The 19,571-nt window shown below is 42.0% G+C and overlaps 1 protein-coding gene across 2 annotated transcripts in view; it reads left to right on the top strand.

Moving 5' to 3' along the window:
• The window catches only part of LOC126198541 (solute carrier family 2, facilitated glucose transporter member 1-like), a 556,822-nt gene that overhangs the window by 125,656 nt on the left and 411,595 nt on the right, over positions 1 to 19,571 (top strand). The window contains exons 1-4 of one of the 2 annotated variants that reach the window (XM_049934944.1): positions 2,687 to 2,715; positions 8,563 to 8,587; positions 9,255 to 9,284; positions 15,754 to 15,801. The exons of the other annotated variant lie outside the window; for it this stretch is intronic. Of the exons in view, the coding sequence (XP_049790901.1) occupies positions 8,576 to 8,587; positions 9,255 to 9,284; positions 15,754 to 15,801 (90 nt within the window). The 5' untranslated portion in view covers positions 2,687 to 2,715; positions 8,563 to 8,575. Of the gene's footprint in view, positions 1 to 2,686; positions 2,716 to 8,562; positions 8,588 to 9,254; positions 9,285 to 15,753; positions 15,802 to 19,571 lie in introns of those variants that run through there. 2 annotated transcript variants of the gene reach the window in all.

Raw genomic sequence — 19,571 nt, 5'->3', positions numbered from 1 at the left:
TCGTATGTTGTATGTTAACCGGAGACAGAAACGACGGAGAGACTCCGTCCCCGCCGCAGCCTCAGTGGTCGACAACACCACGACTACTACCGCAATCCACTTCACCCCTTCGCCGCCTCACACCACCGAACCCAGGGTTATTGTGCGGTACGGTACGGCCCCCGGTGGACACCCCCCCCCCCCCCTCCAGGGAACGTCTCGCACCAGACGAGTGTAACCTCTATGTTTGCGTAGTAGAGTAATGGTGGTGTACGCGTACGTGGAGAACTTGTTTGCGCAGCAATCGCCAACATAGTGTAGCTGAGACGGAATAAGGGGAACCAGCCCGCATTCGCAGAAGCAGATGGAAAACCGCCTAAAAACTATCCACAGACTGGCCTGTTCACCGGACCTCGGCCCAAGTCCGCTGGGCGGATTCGTGCCGGGGACCAGGCGCTCCTTCCCGCTATGGAAAGCCGTGCGTTAGACAGCTCGGCTAACCGGGCGGGCCTTCAGAAAGTTACTCACTGGTGTTTTACGGTAGTTACCGTTTCCAATGTTTTGTCGCCAATAGTGTAATGGAACAGAAGAAGATCTAATCACCTATTCATGCGCAATACGCTACATTTACTCGTGTTCGAGTTCCACTGCCACTCCCTGCAGCAAACGTCGATACTCTAGCAGTTATTCATATTTCGCTACAGTCTTCTAGCGGTGCAATCTTCCTATAGACAACAGCGTTGTCCACGAATAACCACACGAAACATCCAACATTATCGGCTAAATCATTACGATACATTCAACAGTACCGGCCCTATCACGCTCCCTTGGGATTCTCCTGAAATTACGTTAAAAGGTTATGAGCTACTACTTCCCATCAGCACCGATAATTCTTCGCACACTCTATGGAGAGGATTATGTCTCAAATGATTTGATACTGTTTCTGCCGAGTCTTGAGCTTGGCCTTGTTGAGCAAGAATATTAATTATAATGGATCAGGTTCTCTATCTACCGAAATCGGCAACTCCATAAAGGTTAAACACTGTTTATTCGTATAAATTCTCTTAATACCACTTAACGTGTTCACTATGCTCTAGTTCGCGATAGTGTGTGCCATAAACGAGAACCGCCTTGTTAGGCCATCGTTGGCTCACAACTACTGTTACTGCTACCATGGTTAACATACAACTGCTTTTTGCTCACTGCACATTATGGCGTCAACGATACTATATACCAATATGTAAGAGAACTGTTCGCTTACAAGTTGTTATTTTCAGGTTCTGTGCTTTAATCTGTAGAAACAGAACCCTTACAGGATCGCTTTGTTTGTCTGACTGCTAAGATCTCTTTTTCTCAAGAACGGGCAGAGGTATTGAGTTCATATTTATATCACATCTTAAGGTCAATGGTACCTTGGCGATTGAAAAAAAAAAAAAAAAGGTTGAGCTTCTAAGTCAATTCAGTCAAATGATACGGCCATTTACGTCGCATATTTTGATACTCGAAAACTCACTCATAGAAACTTGTAAGGTACTTGCTACTGATCTGGAATCGTGGAATTTGGAAAGGACCAAATTTTTACATTACAAGTAAAGGAAAAAAAATTGTCACATTCTTAAGTCTATGATTCCGTGGCGGTGTAAAAAGTTTCATCTCCTACGTCAGTGCGATGAAAAGATTCGGCCATTTGTGTCACATATTAACTCACTTGTCAAAAGCTGTAAAATATTTTCCGTTGACTTGGAATCATAAAACCTGCCAAGAAACAACGTTTCCCATTACAAGTAAATTTAAAAAAATCTGAAAGTCGTTAAATTACAATTACATCACAAAATCTGTCTATAGCCATTTGAAGAAACATTGCGTTTATCATCCGTCAGGATTAGACGAACATTTTGCCTGCAAATATAAAATGTAAGTTGTAGTCATGTGTTACTAAGAAGAGGATACAAGTTTTATTAAGTCTTCGCTCTTTACAAATTAAACTGAAGTCCCCTGCTTGCTTCTTTTTGTATGTTTGGGCTAGCCGAAAGAATTAATGTAGAGATGCTGATACGGTATTGGAGTTGCGGTTGCCAGTATACTGCCAGTATCGATATTCATAACAGGCAAAAATCGTCGAGATTCTCGATTTCCAGGGTGGATGTGAATCGTATTCAGACTGGCCCGTTTCTTCGTTAAGAATGATGTATAGAGCTCTATCTACAAGGGAGTCCTGAATCCAGTGACAAATCCGTTCTGATGCAATGTATTTCTTTTTTCACTAATTGACGGTGTGAAATTCTGTCAGATGCTTCCAGAAGTGAAGGTACACGGCATCAACGTGGTGGCCGTTATGTTTGTGCTGCTTACTCTCCCGTAGTCATCTCTAGACCTCCACACACTTCCTCGCTCTGTCCTACACTCCGCTATGAACTTTCCGGCAAATTCCATCAGCGTCAGGGCAGATGACATCGCCATCCGCCCTACAGAAACCTTGAATGGCGCGTCAGCTGTAACGCGATAAGCCCTTTTGGAAGCGCTGCGCCGTACGCTGACGGAGCGACGCCTAAAAGCCCGCGCGCGGCCGGTCTTCGATTCGTGACGTCACGGGGAAGCCAATGACGTCACGGCGGCCGCCCTAGTTCGCTCAGCGCTGCGAAGGGGTGCGGGGGTGGATCGGTCCGCGCGGGCAGACGCCCCGGCGCCGGCGCCGTCAGTGGCGTCACGACTGGCCGAGCGTCGCTGTCGGCACAGGTGAGGGCGCTCTGCAGCGTAGGGGCTCAGGCAGGAGCTGCGACGCGGAGAACGCCAACAGCCGTGGGCGGTGGCGGGCGCTGTGTCGACCGTGAGGTAGTCTTTGGCACAGTGGCTGGCAGCTCCTGTTCGCTTCACCCTGCTGTCCGAAGTAGTGCCGCCGCTACCCGTATTTGTGTTGCGCAAACAGCCGCTTAACTAGTGATATTTATGTTGGCACCATTTTGTTTATTTACAATTTTGGTTGTGTTTCACATATTATTTACGATCGAATGTCGCGTGCAGGTAGAATTGGCAGTCCTTAGCACGGACAAGGGGGTGTATACTGGACCACCTACTGCCGTGAATAACGTATGAAAAAATTAGTTACTTGCGAAATCTGCTTATTACTTGTGGTTAATTTCGGTGTCAGTGGGAACAGTCCCCACTGGCTAAATCTCTAGCTGCGCCAGCTTTTATTTTGTACCCTGCGAAGAATCCTTTTCGGAACATTTAAGGGACGATCGAAAATTTTCCGTTTGGGGGTGTTGCTGCAGCGTATATGCAACGTAGCGCGACTCCGATGCGGATGTATAAGCAACGACATGTAGTCAAGGGATTAGTGTGGCATTTGTGCCTTCCGAAGTGGGCGCAGTAAATACGCAAACGTTAACTATGCCGACGTTATTACCAAATGCGTCCAAACAGGATCAACGTTCTACCGATCGAGAAACACCGGTAGACATCCACGGGAGAGTAAAAAATGTTTAGGGGGAAGTAAGACTGTCGAAAATCACCCTTTTTGAATGGTGGCAATGGTGCACCAATGGGGGCTGCTTCGTGATAACGCACGCCCCCATATCGCAAATGTCGTAACGCAGAATTTACGCCAACCAGCTCTTTAGTCCTGATCCGTCCCCATGCGATTATCACACCTTCCGGCTCTTAAAATTGCCCTGAAGGGTCGACGATTCCTGTCGGACGAAGATGTGCGACAGTGAGGTGATTGTCTCGATCTTCATGGCGATTTTGCCTGATTGGCATAGGGATTCTGGACTGTACTGGTTTCAAACGGAAATTCAGATCGCTCCTTTTATTAATAGGGAATAGTCATACGATCACCACACATCAGAGCCCAATAAGTATAACTGTTCATGATAGTATTTTAGACGTTGCAGCTTTTATAGTTGGCGGCAAACTGCCATTTCAGGTTAACACCACACGTCATATTCACTCTAGATGTCTGTTAATGCTCACTAACCGCTTTGTAGATGCCGACTAGAGTGGCCGAGCGGTTCTAGGCGCTACAGTCTGGAACCGCGCGACCGCTACGGTCGCAGGTTCGAATCCTGCCTCGGGCATGGATGTGTGTGACGTCCTTAGGTTAGTTAGGTTTAAGTAGTTCTAAGTTCTAGGAGACTGATGACCTAAGCAGTTAAGTCCCATAGTGCTCAGAGCCATTTGAACCATTTGAGCCGCTTTGTAGATGGATCCAGTGTTCGTGAATGTGCCCAGTTATGTGAGTTTCCGAAACGACAGCATATTCCAGCAAGACTGTTACAGGATTTATTAATTTGTTTCACAGTCGGAGATATCAGCGTCTGTGCCATTTTCAAATTATATCTCAATGCGAAGAGCGTCAATACATCTTAGTTACCACGTTCGTGTCCAGCTACATTCATATATTTCACTTCATCTGTTTGCGAATAAACGTAGGTCTCGTCGTCTGCATAAAAGGAAAACATGTTACTTCATATAACAATTTGTATTGAACTCGTTGTGAATGTTGCGTTCTGTTTGCCGGTAGACGTGCACCAGTTTGACGTGGGACACATACGGTGGTAAAAAGGGCGCGTTACTTGCAGTGGGAATGCCTATATGAAGTGTTACGCCATCCTTTTATACAGACGACGAGTAGAGATTAAATTAAATATATGAATTTGGTTGGGCACGAAGACGGTTTTGACGCCCTTGACGTTGTTGTCACTTGAAAACGGCGCACACGCCGAAATAGTTCAAATGGCTCTAAGCACTATGGGACTTAACATCTGAGGTCATCAGTCCCCTACACTTAGAGCTACTGAAACCTAACTAACCTAAGGACATCATACACATCCATGCCCGAGGCAGCAGCGCTGTTCCGGACTGAAGCGCGTAGAACCGCTCGGCCACAGCGGCCGGCTGCCGAAATAGTGTGTGAGATTAAGAAATCCATTAACAGTCCAATCGGAACATACTGTCATTTCCAAAATCTGTAGACCTGTCTTCCTAAGAAAACAGAAAGAATCTTCTGGGCGGCAGTATTCATAACAAATATATTAATGATTGAGGAACTTGACATCTCTCACTTCTTGTAAGAAGAGCCAAGTAGCTGTAATAGAAAAATAATTTCTGCAGTGTGCTTTCCATGTGCGAGAAGGGGGGAAACAATTACAAGCGCGGACACAGACGTTCCCGTCTTCCTTTCGCAAGCATTTCTTACGTTACGCATCGCCACGGTTTGTCGGAATCACAGGCTTCTAAGAGTAGTACAGACATGGGAGGTGTCGTCGCAGTTTGATCAGTACTAATAGTGGCACAGCAGTAATGTTTCATCGGCCAACGAACTCTTTCGCTGCTTTTTTAAAATTTCATTTTCACCGTCTACTATACTATTTATTACAACTTTCACGACTGCAATTTCGATCCTAGCTTATTTTCAGGTGGTTAAAGATGCTGAGAACACAGCACTGAGTCAACATTAATAAAATGAATAAAAATGATGTGAGCGTCAGCATTCGTCAGCTACACCACTGGTGTGTAACGGATGGGATTACGTTCCGATGGCGTACGTGACAAATGCTGACACGACCCCATGCGACAGGGATTCCCAGACGGTGGTACGAGTATCACTGGTGGTATTCAAAGGACATTTCAGGTGGAACGCATACAAGTAAAAGCACCTGATTGTCGAAGCACACATTGTATAATACACCGAGAAGTATTAGCTTCCAAGGATATGGCCGAAAAAGTTTTCATTGTTTTGACAGACGCTCTAAGGATTATAAACGTCATGACGGCAAGGGCTCTAAACTCGCGGTTATTCAGTTTATTGTGTGAAGATACGGGAGTTAAAATTAAAAGTTTGCTTCCTCATGCTGAAGTAAGTTGGGTGTCTCGCGGCAAGATTTTGAACAGAATGTCTGAGCTGAGAATCGAGGTTGTTATGTATCTCAGTGACAAAAACAATTACATGAAGAATTTTTCGCCGATGACCTGTGGTTATCAAGATAGGCCTATTTAGCTGATGTCTTTGACAGACTTAGCGTTTCGATTATAGACGTGCAAGGACGAGGCAAAGCATCCTTCTTATCAGATAACAGAATATCGTCTTTCAAAAGAAAATTGAAACTCTTTAGTTCACGAGTACTGAACAATGCCCTTTTCGCATTCCCTACTTTTACATCAGTTTTGGAACTAGCTCCCATGGAAGATTTAGTTCGAGACATTGCTGCACGTTTAGAGGTCCTACAAAAAAGTTTAGAATAGTACTTTCCCGAATGATACACAATGTAACTGGACACGGAATTTATTTTCAGGAAAAGTACAGTAAGAAGCAATTACTAAAAAACTTTCATCGACATATGAGCTACAGCTTCATGGAAGATGCTTTCAGACAGAAAACTCTACTTTCTTTTCGGATGAGAACAAAAATAGTATAACGGTACCTTTCTATTTTCAAACAAGCAATCCGAGTTTTGATGGCGTTTTTTACTGCTTACAAGAGTAAAAGTGGATTTCTTGAGTTGTACATTAAAAATAAATACAGAAACAGACTTAGCGTTTAAGAAGACTTTGGAGTTAAGTTGATCTCAATGGAGCCAGACTTTGAAGCTATGTTTAAAGATGAACAGCAGCATGCTCCCAGCTGAACGTATAGATGTTCTTTCGTCTAAATTTGAAAACTGACTAATTACTGATTTTGAAATCTGATTTGCCGTCAAAGTTTGATTTTGTTTTGAGTTCTTTTGTTCTTTAAACTCTAATTTACTTAAGCCCATGCTCAGTTTATTACTATGTTGCACAACTGGTTTATATTATTTGTGATGTAAAAGTTTAATAAGTGTTTGAAATGTCATTCCTCTCTTACTCATTGAATATTTTTGTCAGAATAGGCTTAACATTATTTGCTACAAGTAAGTGCCAAATGTGAACATGAATGACTCTGCAAGAAAGTCCTCCCACAAACCTTGTTATTTGTGTGTGTCAGATTTCTGGCATACACAGTAATTGATCACTCCGTCGCAAAAACAGTGTTTGTACTGTCAGCACTGAGCAATGTGGCGAGAATTATTCCCATTGCCCCGTTAGCCACCGATGCGACAGACGTCCCCAACCTCCCGCAGCCCCCCCCCCTTACCAACTTCAGAGTTCGTTAATTAAAAAGTGAACAAGCTATGAAGGTATGCTGGTAGACCCAAATTTATGAGAAGTCAAGTGGTTTGCAGCGACAAGAAGCCGGGTAAACCCTGCCATAGAGGCTCATCATTTTTATTCATGTTGTTTATGTTCACTACTGCTGCGTTTTTACCAGTAGTGCCCGTAACTACTTGAAAATAATCAAGTCGACATTGCTATCGTGGAAATTGTAGTAAATAGCACAGTCGATGGTGAAAATTATGACATGTAAAAAATCCCACGACAAATATATTATTTCATTTCTTGTTACATGGCCTATTCACACAAAGTTGTAAAACATTGTTAAATACAGGGTAATTCAAGGCAAAGGTGACACTGTGCGTTTAGGGTTAAGTGAAAACACCTGTAAGGTGAACTCCCGACAGCGAGATTATCACTCATTGTCCCAGGGATGCGTTCAGGGTGTGATGCAATGATAAGTGTATACTACATGAGATATTTGTACCTATTCTCAAAGAAACAACCTCATCACCATTCGGCGTTGAGCACTTCTCAAGACGGTGAATTGTGTCTTTTGGGAAGCCATATCCGGGGTATAAAGAACTCTAAAAGTGTCCTCTTGTTGCTTCTGTGTCTGGTTGTATCCATTTACATACTAAAGCCGTTGTTTGAGATCAGCAGACACATCGTAGCCACTGATTTATTTCTTTCCGTGGCTAAGTAAAATGTTACCATTTAGAAAGAATATCACTTCCACCAGCCTGATATTTTAAATGAGTACTTTATTAAATACTAAGAGCCAGTTTCGTGTAGGAGTTTATTTTATTAAAGTGTAAATGTGGTTCTTGTTAAAATCTTACGACGAGGATGTTGTGTCGTCACGCATTTGTACAGTTGAAAATGAACGCTTACTCTGGCCAGTTGTTGATAACAAGATACTCATTCAAACAAACAACCTATTCTAAGCGATTTCGTTCTCTAAATTTATCAAGGCTGTGGTGCCTACTCAGAAGGAGTCGAGTGACAGCACATACGTTAAATCTGACCTGCAAGCAATCACTCGGATATAGGCATTTTGATTCCGCTGTTAAAATACCACGATGTGCATTCCTGAAATGAATATTAAAAATGCATCAGTGCACATGTTCCATACAATGTATATTACCTGAGCGCACTATGCAGTTTGTAGTAAGTAATTATTACCAACCCCATTATCTACACTTATTACTTACATACTTCGTATGCTATGTCATTGCGAGCATGCTCTGGCTTTGCCTTAAGGGTGCTTTTTCAAAACAGCAATAGGTACATGGTGAGGCGAGAGAGAGAGAGAGGTGGCTTTGTGTCTTTTCCAACGGCCAGTTGCAATGAAAGTGTGATGGTTGCTTATAGGAAGAGTAAAATTTAAGGCCTGCGATATTGTCTGTTTTACTAATGCGTCTGTTTGTTTACTGCCTCACATGGACGCAGCTTATAGAGCACCATGGATACTGAGGTAAGAGAGAAAAATGAAATTTGATGTGAGTACGGCGTGTTTAAAAATGAAATTTGATGTGCGTACGGCGTGTTTGGCCGGGCGAGAGAGAGAGAGAGAGAGAGAGAGAGAGGGAGGGACTGAGACTGAGACTGAGACTGTTTTTACTCATTATGTAATGTATTTTTATATTGTCTGATTTTATGAATTTTTACACCACACATACATTTCGGACGTTATAACTCAAGAACAATTTAAAATTGAACAGTATGCGTCGCTGCTTTCATTTTGTCGCTGGTGAGGACGGCAGCTACAGGCCTGCTCTTGCGATTTGCTTCCCACGTGATAATCAGAAAGCCGAACCATTCGTTTTAGTTTCGTCAAACAAAAACACCTATTACATTTGCCATGGTTGCTCTTTATTAGAGATCTTATTCCTGTGGTGAAAATGCGTTGAACGTGTCGTTCCTTGTTGAAGTAGTTCGCTTCTGGGTTTTCTGTATAAACTGGTTCACGCAAAATGACCCACAAACATATGCAGTCAGTTATCCTCATGTCAGTAACAAAGCCGAAGATTGTCCTTTTCCTACTCAACTTTATCTGTGTTAGCAAGAGGGCGTTAACTTGACACTTGCCTGAATTTTTTTTTCTAACCAAGGTGTCTTGTCTTTTGCACGCTGCTTCTCAGAAGCCGAAGGATCAGACCGAGATGCACGAGGTAAGTTTTCGAAAACTTTTATCTTACTAATATTGTTTTTGCAAAAATTTGTACAGAAACCGCCGACTACGATATTCTTTGAGACTGCTATCTTTCAAAAGTTCACTCTTAATAATAACTATTTGTTTTGCTAAAACTGCATCGTGTCTTCTTTATTATACTACTGGACTGAATGGATCTTGGTCAGTGGGGAGTGTCAGACTAAATGTCAAAAGGGGGCCACTACCGATAGTCAAGGTTCTCAAAAATTTTGTTTATCGCGCATTTCAACTTTAGATATAGAAAGATTTTTTCAAGTCGTATCGGCGTTCGCATTCCACATGTAACTGCACCATAGCGCTGCGTTCATACTCTCACTTAATTTTCCTATTTCTGATAATGTGTCAGCACACCCGACTTTATGTAAGAAAAATTCTAGAAGTTGTATTTCAGAAAACGTGTTTGGCTGTCTTAAAACCGTGTCTGTCGCAGAGTTTTGTTGTTGTCGCCGTCGTCAACCTGAAGATTTGTCTGATGTAGCTGCACGTTCTAGATCAGTGGTTACCAACCTTTCGCAGACCATTGTCCCCAAATGCAGTTAGACATTAACTAGTACCCCACCATCCCCCGCTGCCGTCTGTTGTCCCCGCCCCCCTCCCCCACATTATCGCCAACTTTAGCACAACTATCAGTAGAATGAAGGACTTTTCTCGGGACAATTTTATTTTTAAAATGATGAAAGATGAATGATATTCAGTTTGTTTGTTTGCACGTGTGTTAGAATGAATGACGAAGTAATTCGTGTTGCACCCGAAGTGTTACCCACAACTCCTTCCCATAAAAGAAAACTGACTGTCCACAGTGAGGGTTGACACTTGTTACAAAACATGCTTCTATTGCATTACTTGTCTTCATTGCGGCACTTGCTTGACCTGCATATTGCAACACCACTTAAAGTAAACCAAGTTAAAATGTGTGTTCTATACTTACCGTTCGTAAAGCATTTGATTGCTGCACTTCTTACTTCTGAACTGGCAGAAACTGGAAGATTTCAGGCTGTTAATGATCTCTGACTGACCACGACCACTGATAGTCTCTACCTCCGCATAGTTACTGGAGACTACATCTATTTAACTTGCTTATTGTCATTAAGCCTCTGTCTCATTCCACCTTGTTTTAACCCCACACTGTCCTCCATTATCAAACTGACTATTGCTTGATGCCTCAGGACGTGTTCTATCAACCGATCCCCGTTTGCAGTCTGGTTGTGCCATCAAGATATTTTTATATAATTAAGAGGTTAAGACTATGTGTGGTTAGGTAAAACATGTTCGTGCTGGTAAATTTTACTTCGCTACATTGGCCCTTGTAGTGTAGGAGGTACCTGCTGCTATTTGTCAATAGCAAAAAATTCTGTTTATTCAGGAATAACTTTAAGTCGAATGCATAGGATCCTCAACTTCTTATGTCACAAAATCTTAATAATAATAATAATAATAATAATAATAATCATTGAAAATAGCATGCAAAATTCTGAAACTCTTATGGGTAAAACGTGATAAGTGAATTGTATCTTGCATAAGTCGGAAATTTTCTCAAATGTTTCTTCACAGGCAGAGAAATTACAATCTAAGAGATTCAAAAGGTGGTAGATAATAATCTGCGCTAGATTCAACTTCTCAAACAGTATGAGGTTATTATTCTAGTCTGTGAAAAGTGTCTTAAAGCGGAGTGAGTAGTTAAATTGCTCGTATATTCATTTCGGTAAGCTACACTCAGTTAGCACCTTTTGTTCCTCTGTGTAGACTTTTACCTGGCTTAGAAAAATATATGGAGTGTAAAATAAGTCAGCACATCGTCTTCTATTTTTATATCACCCAATAGCGTCTAAACTATAATGAAGTAGTCAGCATTGAAGATGTAGAAAAATTAATCATGTGAAAGGAATTGGTTTTGAAGGAGTCGATACAAAATTCACTTAAATGGTTGAGTAGAAACGATCACGAGCCCATATCAAGGCAACTGGAACAACTGTTTTACCGAGTGTAGGGAGAATGTCAACAACGGCACCTCATCGATCACTACACTACCCTTTCTGGCATATTCGTTTCGAGTAGTTCTGTAAAATGAAGACTCTTCTCACGTAGTCCACTCACCAGTTATGTAGCATTGATGCGAGAAGAGATTCATAATTTGTGTAAATATTGGTGCAGCAGGTGCTCTGTTTGTGGCAAACACACCTGTAAAAGGTGTGGTAGTATCTGACACCGTTTGTGTTTGCGTAGCGCCAGTTACTCCGGTTCAGTAAGACGATACACGCCCTGTCACGCGTCGCACCACCTGTTGCAAGAACCTTTCACACCCACACACGCGCGCCCTCGGACAGCTGCGTGCTGTTTGTGAACCTTCGTCACGGTTTCCAGATCGGTTCATCGTCCATCGGGAAACTGTACACTCCTTGACTATTGTACTGTCCTAAACACCAGAAGCATACTGGATGCTCACCAACTGTTAGCGAATTTGCACGGTGTCAGCGTCTTTCAAAATTTATCACTCAATCACGTTAAGCTCTATTCCTAAGACTCACGCTACCTTACATAGTACGTGGAACTCCCCACTACCACTACAATAGGTGCGTTCCGCATTTATATACGTATACTTTGTCCGATCTGACACATCATTTTAATCTGGCTACGCACGGTAGTGCCAACTTCATATCCTTTTTTTTTCGAAGTCGCCCTTTTTCTTGCATTTTCGACCCACACCGTGTCTCAAGACGCAGTGCTTAATATCAAACGCTCTTACGGGGCAGCATGAACGTAAGCGAGACATTCAGAAGAACCTACTGTGTGTTATCGAAAGTAGCAGCGCAGCACCTACGAAGTTACTTCAGTACATGTCTTTTCTGGCAAGCTGTTATCGCAAACAGTACGTGCGCTCTTGTTTCTTGACAGAAATCACGATTTACAGTCTCCAACGACAAGGTGTAAGAGGCGGAACATTAGCCAGATTTGTTGAAGGAAACCAGCCAGTTACTTTGACTAGGACACTCTGTCATTTGCTTTTAGCGATTTAGGGAAACTTAAATTTGTATAGCCGTACAAGGACTTTAACCGTCGTCTTTCCAAGTGCTAACACAGAATCTCAAATCGCTAGGTTGTTGACTAAATAGCATTTTCACCGGCGAGTGAGGAGAGACTACTACAAGTATTGCCAATTTCAAAAGATTAATGACACTAAGTCAATTGTTAGCGCACTTGCCATGGGCTGCAGTCACTACTACCTATGATGGTGATGGTGATGGTGATGGTGATGATGGTGATGATGATGATGATGATGAGTCCCATACTCCTTTACAGAGCGTAGGGGAGCGACGCGGGAGACCCGCGCCGCCTTGCTAGGCAAGGTCCTAGTGGAGGTGGTTTGCCGTTGCCTTCCTCCGACCGTAGTGAGGATGAATGATGATGATGAAGAAGACACAACACCCAGTCATCTCGAGGCAGAAAAAATCCCTGACCCCGCCGGGAATCGAACCCGGGAAGCGAGAACGCTACCACGAGACCACGATCTAATGATAAACAATGATGTGTGTCAGTCACTCATTTTCTTCATGACGCGTTTCGAAGGCTTGCACGCTCATCTTCAGGTGTATCAGCGGATTAAATGATTATTCCTTTTCCTGGATGTTGCAAATAGTCTGGGTTACACATCATTTAGAGGAAGTTACGGCAAAAACTACGTTAACTTGGCCGTCCCAAAATTTTTTTGTCCAGTGACAAAACAAAACAAAAATGGTATTTGGGCTTCAAGCAGCATAATTGCATTCCTTGTAACTCTGTTCGTTACGAAGATATGAACAGGCGTGCATCTTTTTTTAAACAGCACCCTACATCTTTTATTCAGTAATCTACTTCCCCGCGCAGTATCTGTTCAAAATCATATCACAGTGTTAATTCACATAACGTAACGTTATTAAAAACATACCACAAAAGTAACTCTCTCTCGTATTAGCACATACTGCAGGTGCTCATGGTAATGTAACTCGGCTATTCGCTGGAGTTGACAGTAAACACAACGAAAAAAAAAGCAGGTAAGAAAATATTGTTGTAATTACCGTTCTGCTAATTTACATTCTCAATAGATGAGTAGCCTTTCTACCATCTCTTCGTTGTTGAACATTTACTGACACAATCCTCCAACTAAAAACGGTTGACTGAATGATAAGTGCTCAGATGCCTTGTGTTTAGGTTTGTTTACTGTCAACTCCAGCAAGTGACCGGGTTACGTTGCTCTGGATATCTGCACTATGTGCTAACTCACGAGAGTCAGTCAATTTTGAAATACATTTTTAATAACGTCATGTTTACGTGAAAGATACACCGTGAAACGTCTTTGAGCACGTCTTGTAGAGAGGAAGTGAATTACCGAATAAAAATATGGCGCGATATTTAAAAAAATACAAAAGCAAAGTTACAATGAAGGCAGTCACATGGCGTATTGTCCCAAATAGTTTAGGACGTAGATGGCAAGCGCTACTGTGAGGCCCGCATCTCGTGGTCGTGCGGTAGCGTTCTCGCTTCCCACGCCCGGGTTCCCGGGTTCGATTCCCGGCGGGGTCAGGGATTTTCTCTGCCTCGTGATGGCTGGGTGTTGTGTGATGTCCTTAGGTTAGTTAGGTTTAAGTAGTTCTAAGTTCTAGGGGACTGATGACCATAGATGTTAAGTCCCATAGTGCTCAGAGCCATTTTGAGCTACTGTGAGATGAAGAAGTTGGCACGAGAGAGAAACTCGTGGTGTACCACATCAAACCAGTCAGAAGAAGATTCATGACTCAAAAAGTTCAACTGATAGCTTAACTACATTTACTTGGTACATTTCTGTTTTGGTTCTGGCTAAAAAGTTATTCGGGACGTCCGAGATAAATGGGAAGCCCGTATATAACACTTACTTTGCTGGCACGTCTTCCAAATGATCGTAAGACAGACAGTTGGCTAGATCTAGGAAAAAGAATACACATGTAAACCACTGGTCCCCCTGAAGGTCAGGGAACATGCCCTTCAAACGCACCGTGGAAGAAAATAAGTGGCCGACAGAAATAATTAATTTTTTTCATTTGTCCGTTATATCATAAACAGTCGCAGATGTCTGTGATTAGGTCCCGAATCACAGTCCAACATGGACGAAATGCGGTCACTTCCTACTTACCAGTAACCGTTGTAATTGAACGTTACTCACAGTATTAAATTGTGCACTATACAGGAATCCTGTGTTGAATTATAATTATTTGCTATTTCGGATACTGCGCCACCTCTAGACTGTAAATACCGCCCCGCCCTATGCAGGGAGTCACCACTAAATGTTAGTTAGTGATAGAGATGTTTTATCTAAGATGTCTCTTTACGTAGGTCACATAGATAACTTGACGAAAAGGAATAATTAAGGCCTAAAAATAAACATAATTTCACTGCGATTATCGCATCAACATTGTTATAGGATGCAAGTAAGAGGTGAAGTTAGTGTTTCAAACATTGATTTACCATATCTAATACTAAGCCAGATAAAACACTAACCTACAGTAGACACTCGGTGTAGGTCGGTGTCCAGAGCGCACCTGGCGAGAACGAATTTGGAGGACCAACGGTTTGGAATAGGAAAACAACCGACGCGGCTCGGGTCAGGCACGAACTGCGTACCTGAAGAAAACTCGCGAAGGATTTTACGATTGAGCACCGAATCAGTTCTTTGGGCTTCGTCGAATGCTTATTGCTCAATAATAAATACATATGATTTGCAACTCTCCAATACAGTGGGTCTTGTTGATTACGCTGTTTCTCAATTTCTAGCTCATGACGCTGGTGACGACCGTCGTGGACAACAGTTCAGTCTGCGCTCACTTGCAAAGTGTTCAACCCCGTGTTACCGGGACCTACATGGCTTAATGTGTCCACATGTTATGAATGCCGTCATAGTTTCGGAGATGAAAGATGTTTCTCCTTGACCTCATATCCCGCTTAACCTCTGTACGTTTGTGCAGCCTTGTAATCATTGTAGCCTATCTCCTCTGGATGTAAACAAATACCAATGAGCTCTGACTCAGTGAATGATGTGTACATTTCGTGGTGCTATGTCACCTTCACATTCACGTGGCGTTTCGGGTAGGAAAACCAGTCATTTACAGCTAGTCATTTGTCGAGGGTATCACACGAAAAGAAGATATTTACCCTCTACGAGTATTGTTGTAGAACGGTTCTTTTCATCTGCATACTGAAGACATGCCAGAGATAGCGCAACAGAATAGTTAGTTACTTGGTAAGAAGCTAAGAATAAAATTTTAGCTATTTCAAGTAGTACATCCATATCGTATCGAGGGGTTCTTATCAGTGGTGCGTTACATGTTTAGGAACGCTGCCACTCACACCTGTTGCTTACCAACACACATTGTGCTCTATATTTCGAGGTTGCTAAGCATTGTCCACTTTTCTGTTACAAGCTGCCTCAAGGAGAGAAGACTTCCGTTGGATCGACGAACGGAAAAGAGGTAAGTAATCGAATTTCGTCTGCGTGCTCAGAGACATCATGTCTATTATATCTATAGCGGACAGCGCTCGTAAATAATGCTAACTTTCTGAGAGGTGCAGTGTGAAGTAAGCTTGTCAAGTTGGATTCTCGTCGCAAATTTCAATCTGCTAGTAGAGAGGGTTTTGTTGTAGCCCGTGTATGCCGTATACACATTCCGAAGAGCGTGCTCGACGGTATCCTGGCGAGATAATTCCAAAATCCAGTCATTTCAAGCTATACGAGAAGCTTTGCACTTTATATAGTGAATACTGACTGATAGGTGTGGAATGGACGTACGCTTACGTGTAATTATACGCTTTAAACGTGTTGGTATTTATTTTATTTGGAAATACTAACCAGAGAAAGTCACTGGTTTTAGGCTTTTTCCAGTTTCCGGAACATCTAAACTGCAGCCTCTGCAGGCTCAACACATTGCTCGTGTTGTAATGCCACCTTATACATTTCTCTCATTCATTAATTTCACGTTTGTAGTACAGGTTGGTAGTTTCTTAAGTTTCTCCGCAAGCACACTACTAGAAATATAACTTCATTTATACGGTCCCCTGCTCCAACTGCAGCGGGAGGTTGATCTTGAAATTTCGTAAGAACATCATCATGAAATGGCTGGCATCTTTCCTGTAGCCTTTGCAAATTAAATGTTTTCAGTATCTGCGCAGCTCTCAGTAGGCTGAAAAAAAAATGTGGGTACGTCCTTATTGAACCTTTCTACACATTCTCTCTGTGTTATCTTTATAATCAAGGAAATTTATCTCTAAATGTCGAGCGGCATTAAACAATAAGCGGGTCAAATAATTCGTAAATCATCTCTTTCGCTGCTAATGTCCCACCAATCACCCACTGAAGAGAGACGTCCACCTGATTTACTTACAGAAAAGCTTACAAGAAACGCTGTACCCGTGAGTGTGTTGCCACCCCTTCCCCCTCCACCCGTTCCTAACACCCAATACTTTATGCAAATGTCTTTGATCAGTTACCCAAGGCCGCAACCAAAGGTGGGGGAAGGGGAGGGCGTCCAGGGAGTCCGGACCCACACTATCACCTAAATGAAATTACACACGATCGAGCTGCCGTGTAGTGAAATTGAAAGCTGTCTTGATTTTCAGTCATACGACGAAAAGTAGTACGCACTATCGATATTATCAAGTCTGACAATAGATTTATACTATCTTTACATTCATGATACTGTCTGTTATCATCCATCTCTGTTTTAACTAAGACAGTTGTTAGTTGTGTTTGGGCTTAGTTTTTTTTTTTTTTTTTTTTTTGTTAATCAGTCAAATTCTCATTTACAGTTGAATTTAATGTAAGTGCTAACTTTTATTGTTTTGTGCTGTGTGCTTTTGTACAATTATGGATAATTTTGTAACAGGAAGAAGAGGAAAATCGATTTTGATTCCTCCACTAGCGTTATGGTAAGTTAAAAATATTTACGCAGTACTGTAATACATTATTTACCTACCTACAGTACTTTAATATTAGCACTGGATTCGTTATTTGGAGGCTGCCAGAACTTTGGGCTTCCAGTATTTCAGTATTTAACAAAGGGGCGGAGCGGTAAATATACTTACAAATAACATTAAATTAAAATTAGCATATGCCCGCAGCTCGTGGTCGTGTGGTAGCGTTCTCGCTTCCCGCGCTCGGGTTCGATTCCCGGCGGGGTCAGGGATTTTCTCTGCTTCGTGATGGCTGGGTGTTGTGTGATGTCCTTAGGTTAGTTAGGTTTAAGTAGTTCTAAGTTCTAGGGGACTGATGACCATCGATGTTAAGTCCCATAGTGCTCAGAGCCATTTGAACCATTTGAACCAAAATTAGCACATAAAAATACACATGGATTTGCCTGTGTCACCCGAAAATCGCGTTGATCAACATAAATATCGTTCAAACGACGATGCTAACATTTCTTTAAAAAATTTGCTCAATATTCTATCGTTAGTAGACCAAATGGCTAAATATAGCCCAGTCTGGTCACCCAGGTGATACCCAATTATGTAAACCCGATCCAATACGGAAAGACGGGGAGGGCTTTGTGCAGAGCGGAAGGGATATGCTATGGCAGCACGTTCTGTAGTTCGATCGTATCTAAAAGATTTTTTCAGCGGGCTGCTTGAGTTCCTGCGAGTCGAGCCCGCACTGCAACTCTCCCTCTTCCTTTCATCCTACGTAAAATTCGTTGAAATTTGACATTTTCTGTTTGCTACTCCATAATGCACTTTGGACTTTCCTGAACATTTTGGTATATAATAAATTAAAATCGGACAATTGTGAGACCTTCGAATAACGCTTTGAATGTTGACGTGTGACTGTCAAATTTCGTGGCTACGCATATACTACCACAGTTCAGCAGTCATGTCTTGGGGACTACACTTCTTGAGTGTGCAGGACATGTAAAGAAAAGATGGGAACACGTCTGCGTAACCTAAAAACCAAGCTGGGTAACACAATTTTCTGATGGCAAGACAATAAAATGTGCTGGAAGACTAACGGACAAAGTAATTGATGAATTACAGGAATATTACGGGAAGGCCATTAGAGATAACTGTGACAATTTAGAGAAGATGAAAAGAGCTGTGTGGAGCACTTTCTTTTATCGAGTATCAACCGATGAAAAGCCATATCAAGTTTTGTGCCCACCTCCACCAAACACCTGGCGTAAATATACGCAAGCTGAATTTTCTGGCAACCTGCATGAATTTACACATAAACATTGTCTTCCTTTGGCAGTAATGGATGCAATCAAACCTATTTACAGATATTTGGCAAATCCTGAGCTACTAAAGAAGTGTTTACATGGGAAGACCCAGAATGTGATGAGTTCTTCAATAATGTTGTGTGGTGCCATGTGCCTGAAAATGTATTTGTTTGCCTTATGAATCTAAACTTAACACTGTCTGATGCTGTAATAACTTTTAATCGTTGGAACTATGAAAGACTTACGGTTCTGGAGAAGTTAGGGGTAAGATTTGGACAGAACACAGCTAGAGGACTGCGGGAACGTGATGTTCTTCGTGTACGTGAAACAGAGTTAGCTGCTCAGCAAATGACAAAAGAAGCAAGAAAGAAAAGGAAGAGGCGCGCACTGGTCTGTTGTGACACTGAAGAAGACACAGACTTTGGGCCAGGGCAATTCTAGTGTATAAAAGACGCAGAAATGTAAGTCTGTATAAGAATTTGTAAGGGAAAAAGGTTTAAACCTTAATATCTCTGAATTAATTTTTTTACAATAAATGACCCGTTTTCTATAAAAGTACTGATGATAGAGACATGAAATTTTCACAGCATGCCAAGAGTGAGATTCAACACATATGGAACTAGAATAATTAAAATATCCTGAGTTGTTTTGTTTGTATGTTCATTTATTTACAAAATTCTGTCAAGAAATTGAGTGTTTGAATAAAAAGATAACATGCCTCACAATACAATTTTAATGATAATTCTAATGCAGTGTATCTAGAAAGGTGCATTCAATAATTATGGAAAATTGTAAGTTGGTGTCTTAAAAAGTTTCCAAGATAATGGGTAATTAAATTCGATAATTTAACATTAGTGGCTTAGGACATACACTGAGCTAGCAATCCCTGGATTCAGGAGGCTAGGTGGTTTGAATCCATCCGCCGATAACCTTGAAAATGGTTTTCAATGGCTCATTTTCAATGTAGGCAAATACCGGGGGTTTTCTGTTACTATAGGCCACAGCCATTCCTTGCGACTACCTTTCTTTTCTGACGG

This window comes from Schistocerca nitens, chromosome 8, assembly GCF_023898315.1.
Source record: "Schistocerca nitens isolate TAMUIC-IGC-003100 chromosome 8, iqSchNite1.1, whole genome shotgun sequence".
In the NCBI taxonomy this organism is placed as follows: Eukaryota; Metazoa; Arthropoda; class Insecta; order Orthoptera; family Acrididae; genus Schistocerca; species Schistocerca nitens.
Note: the sequence above shows the minus strand (reverse complement) of the source record. Positions and strands in the feature narration are given on the sequence as shown.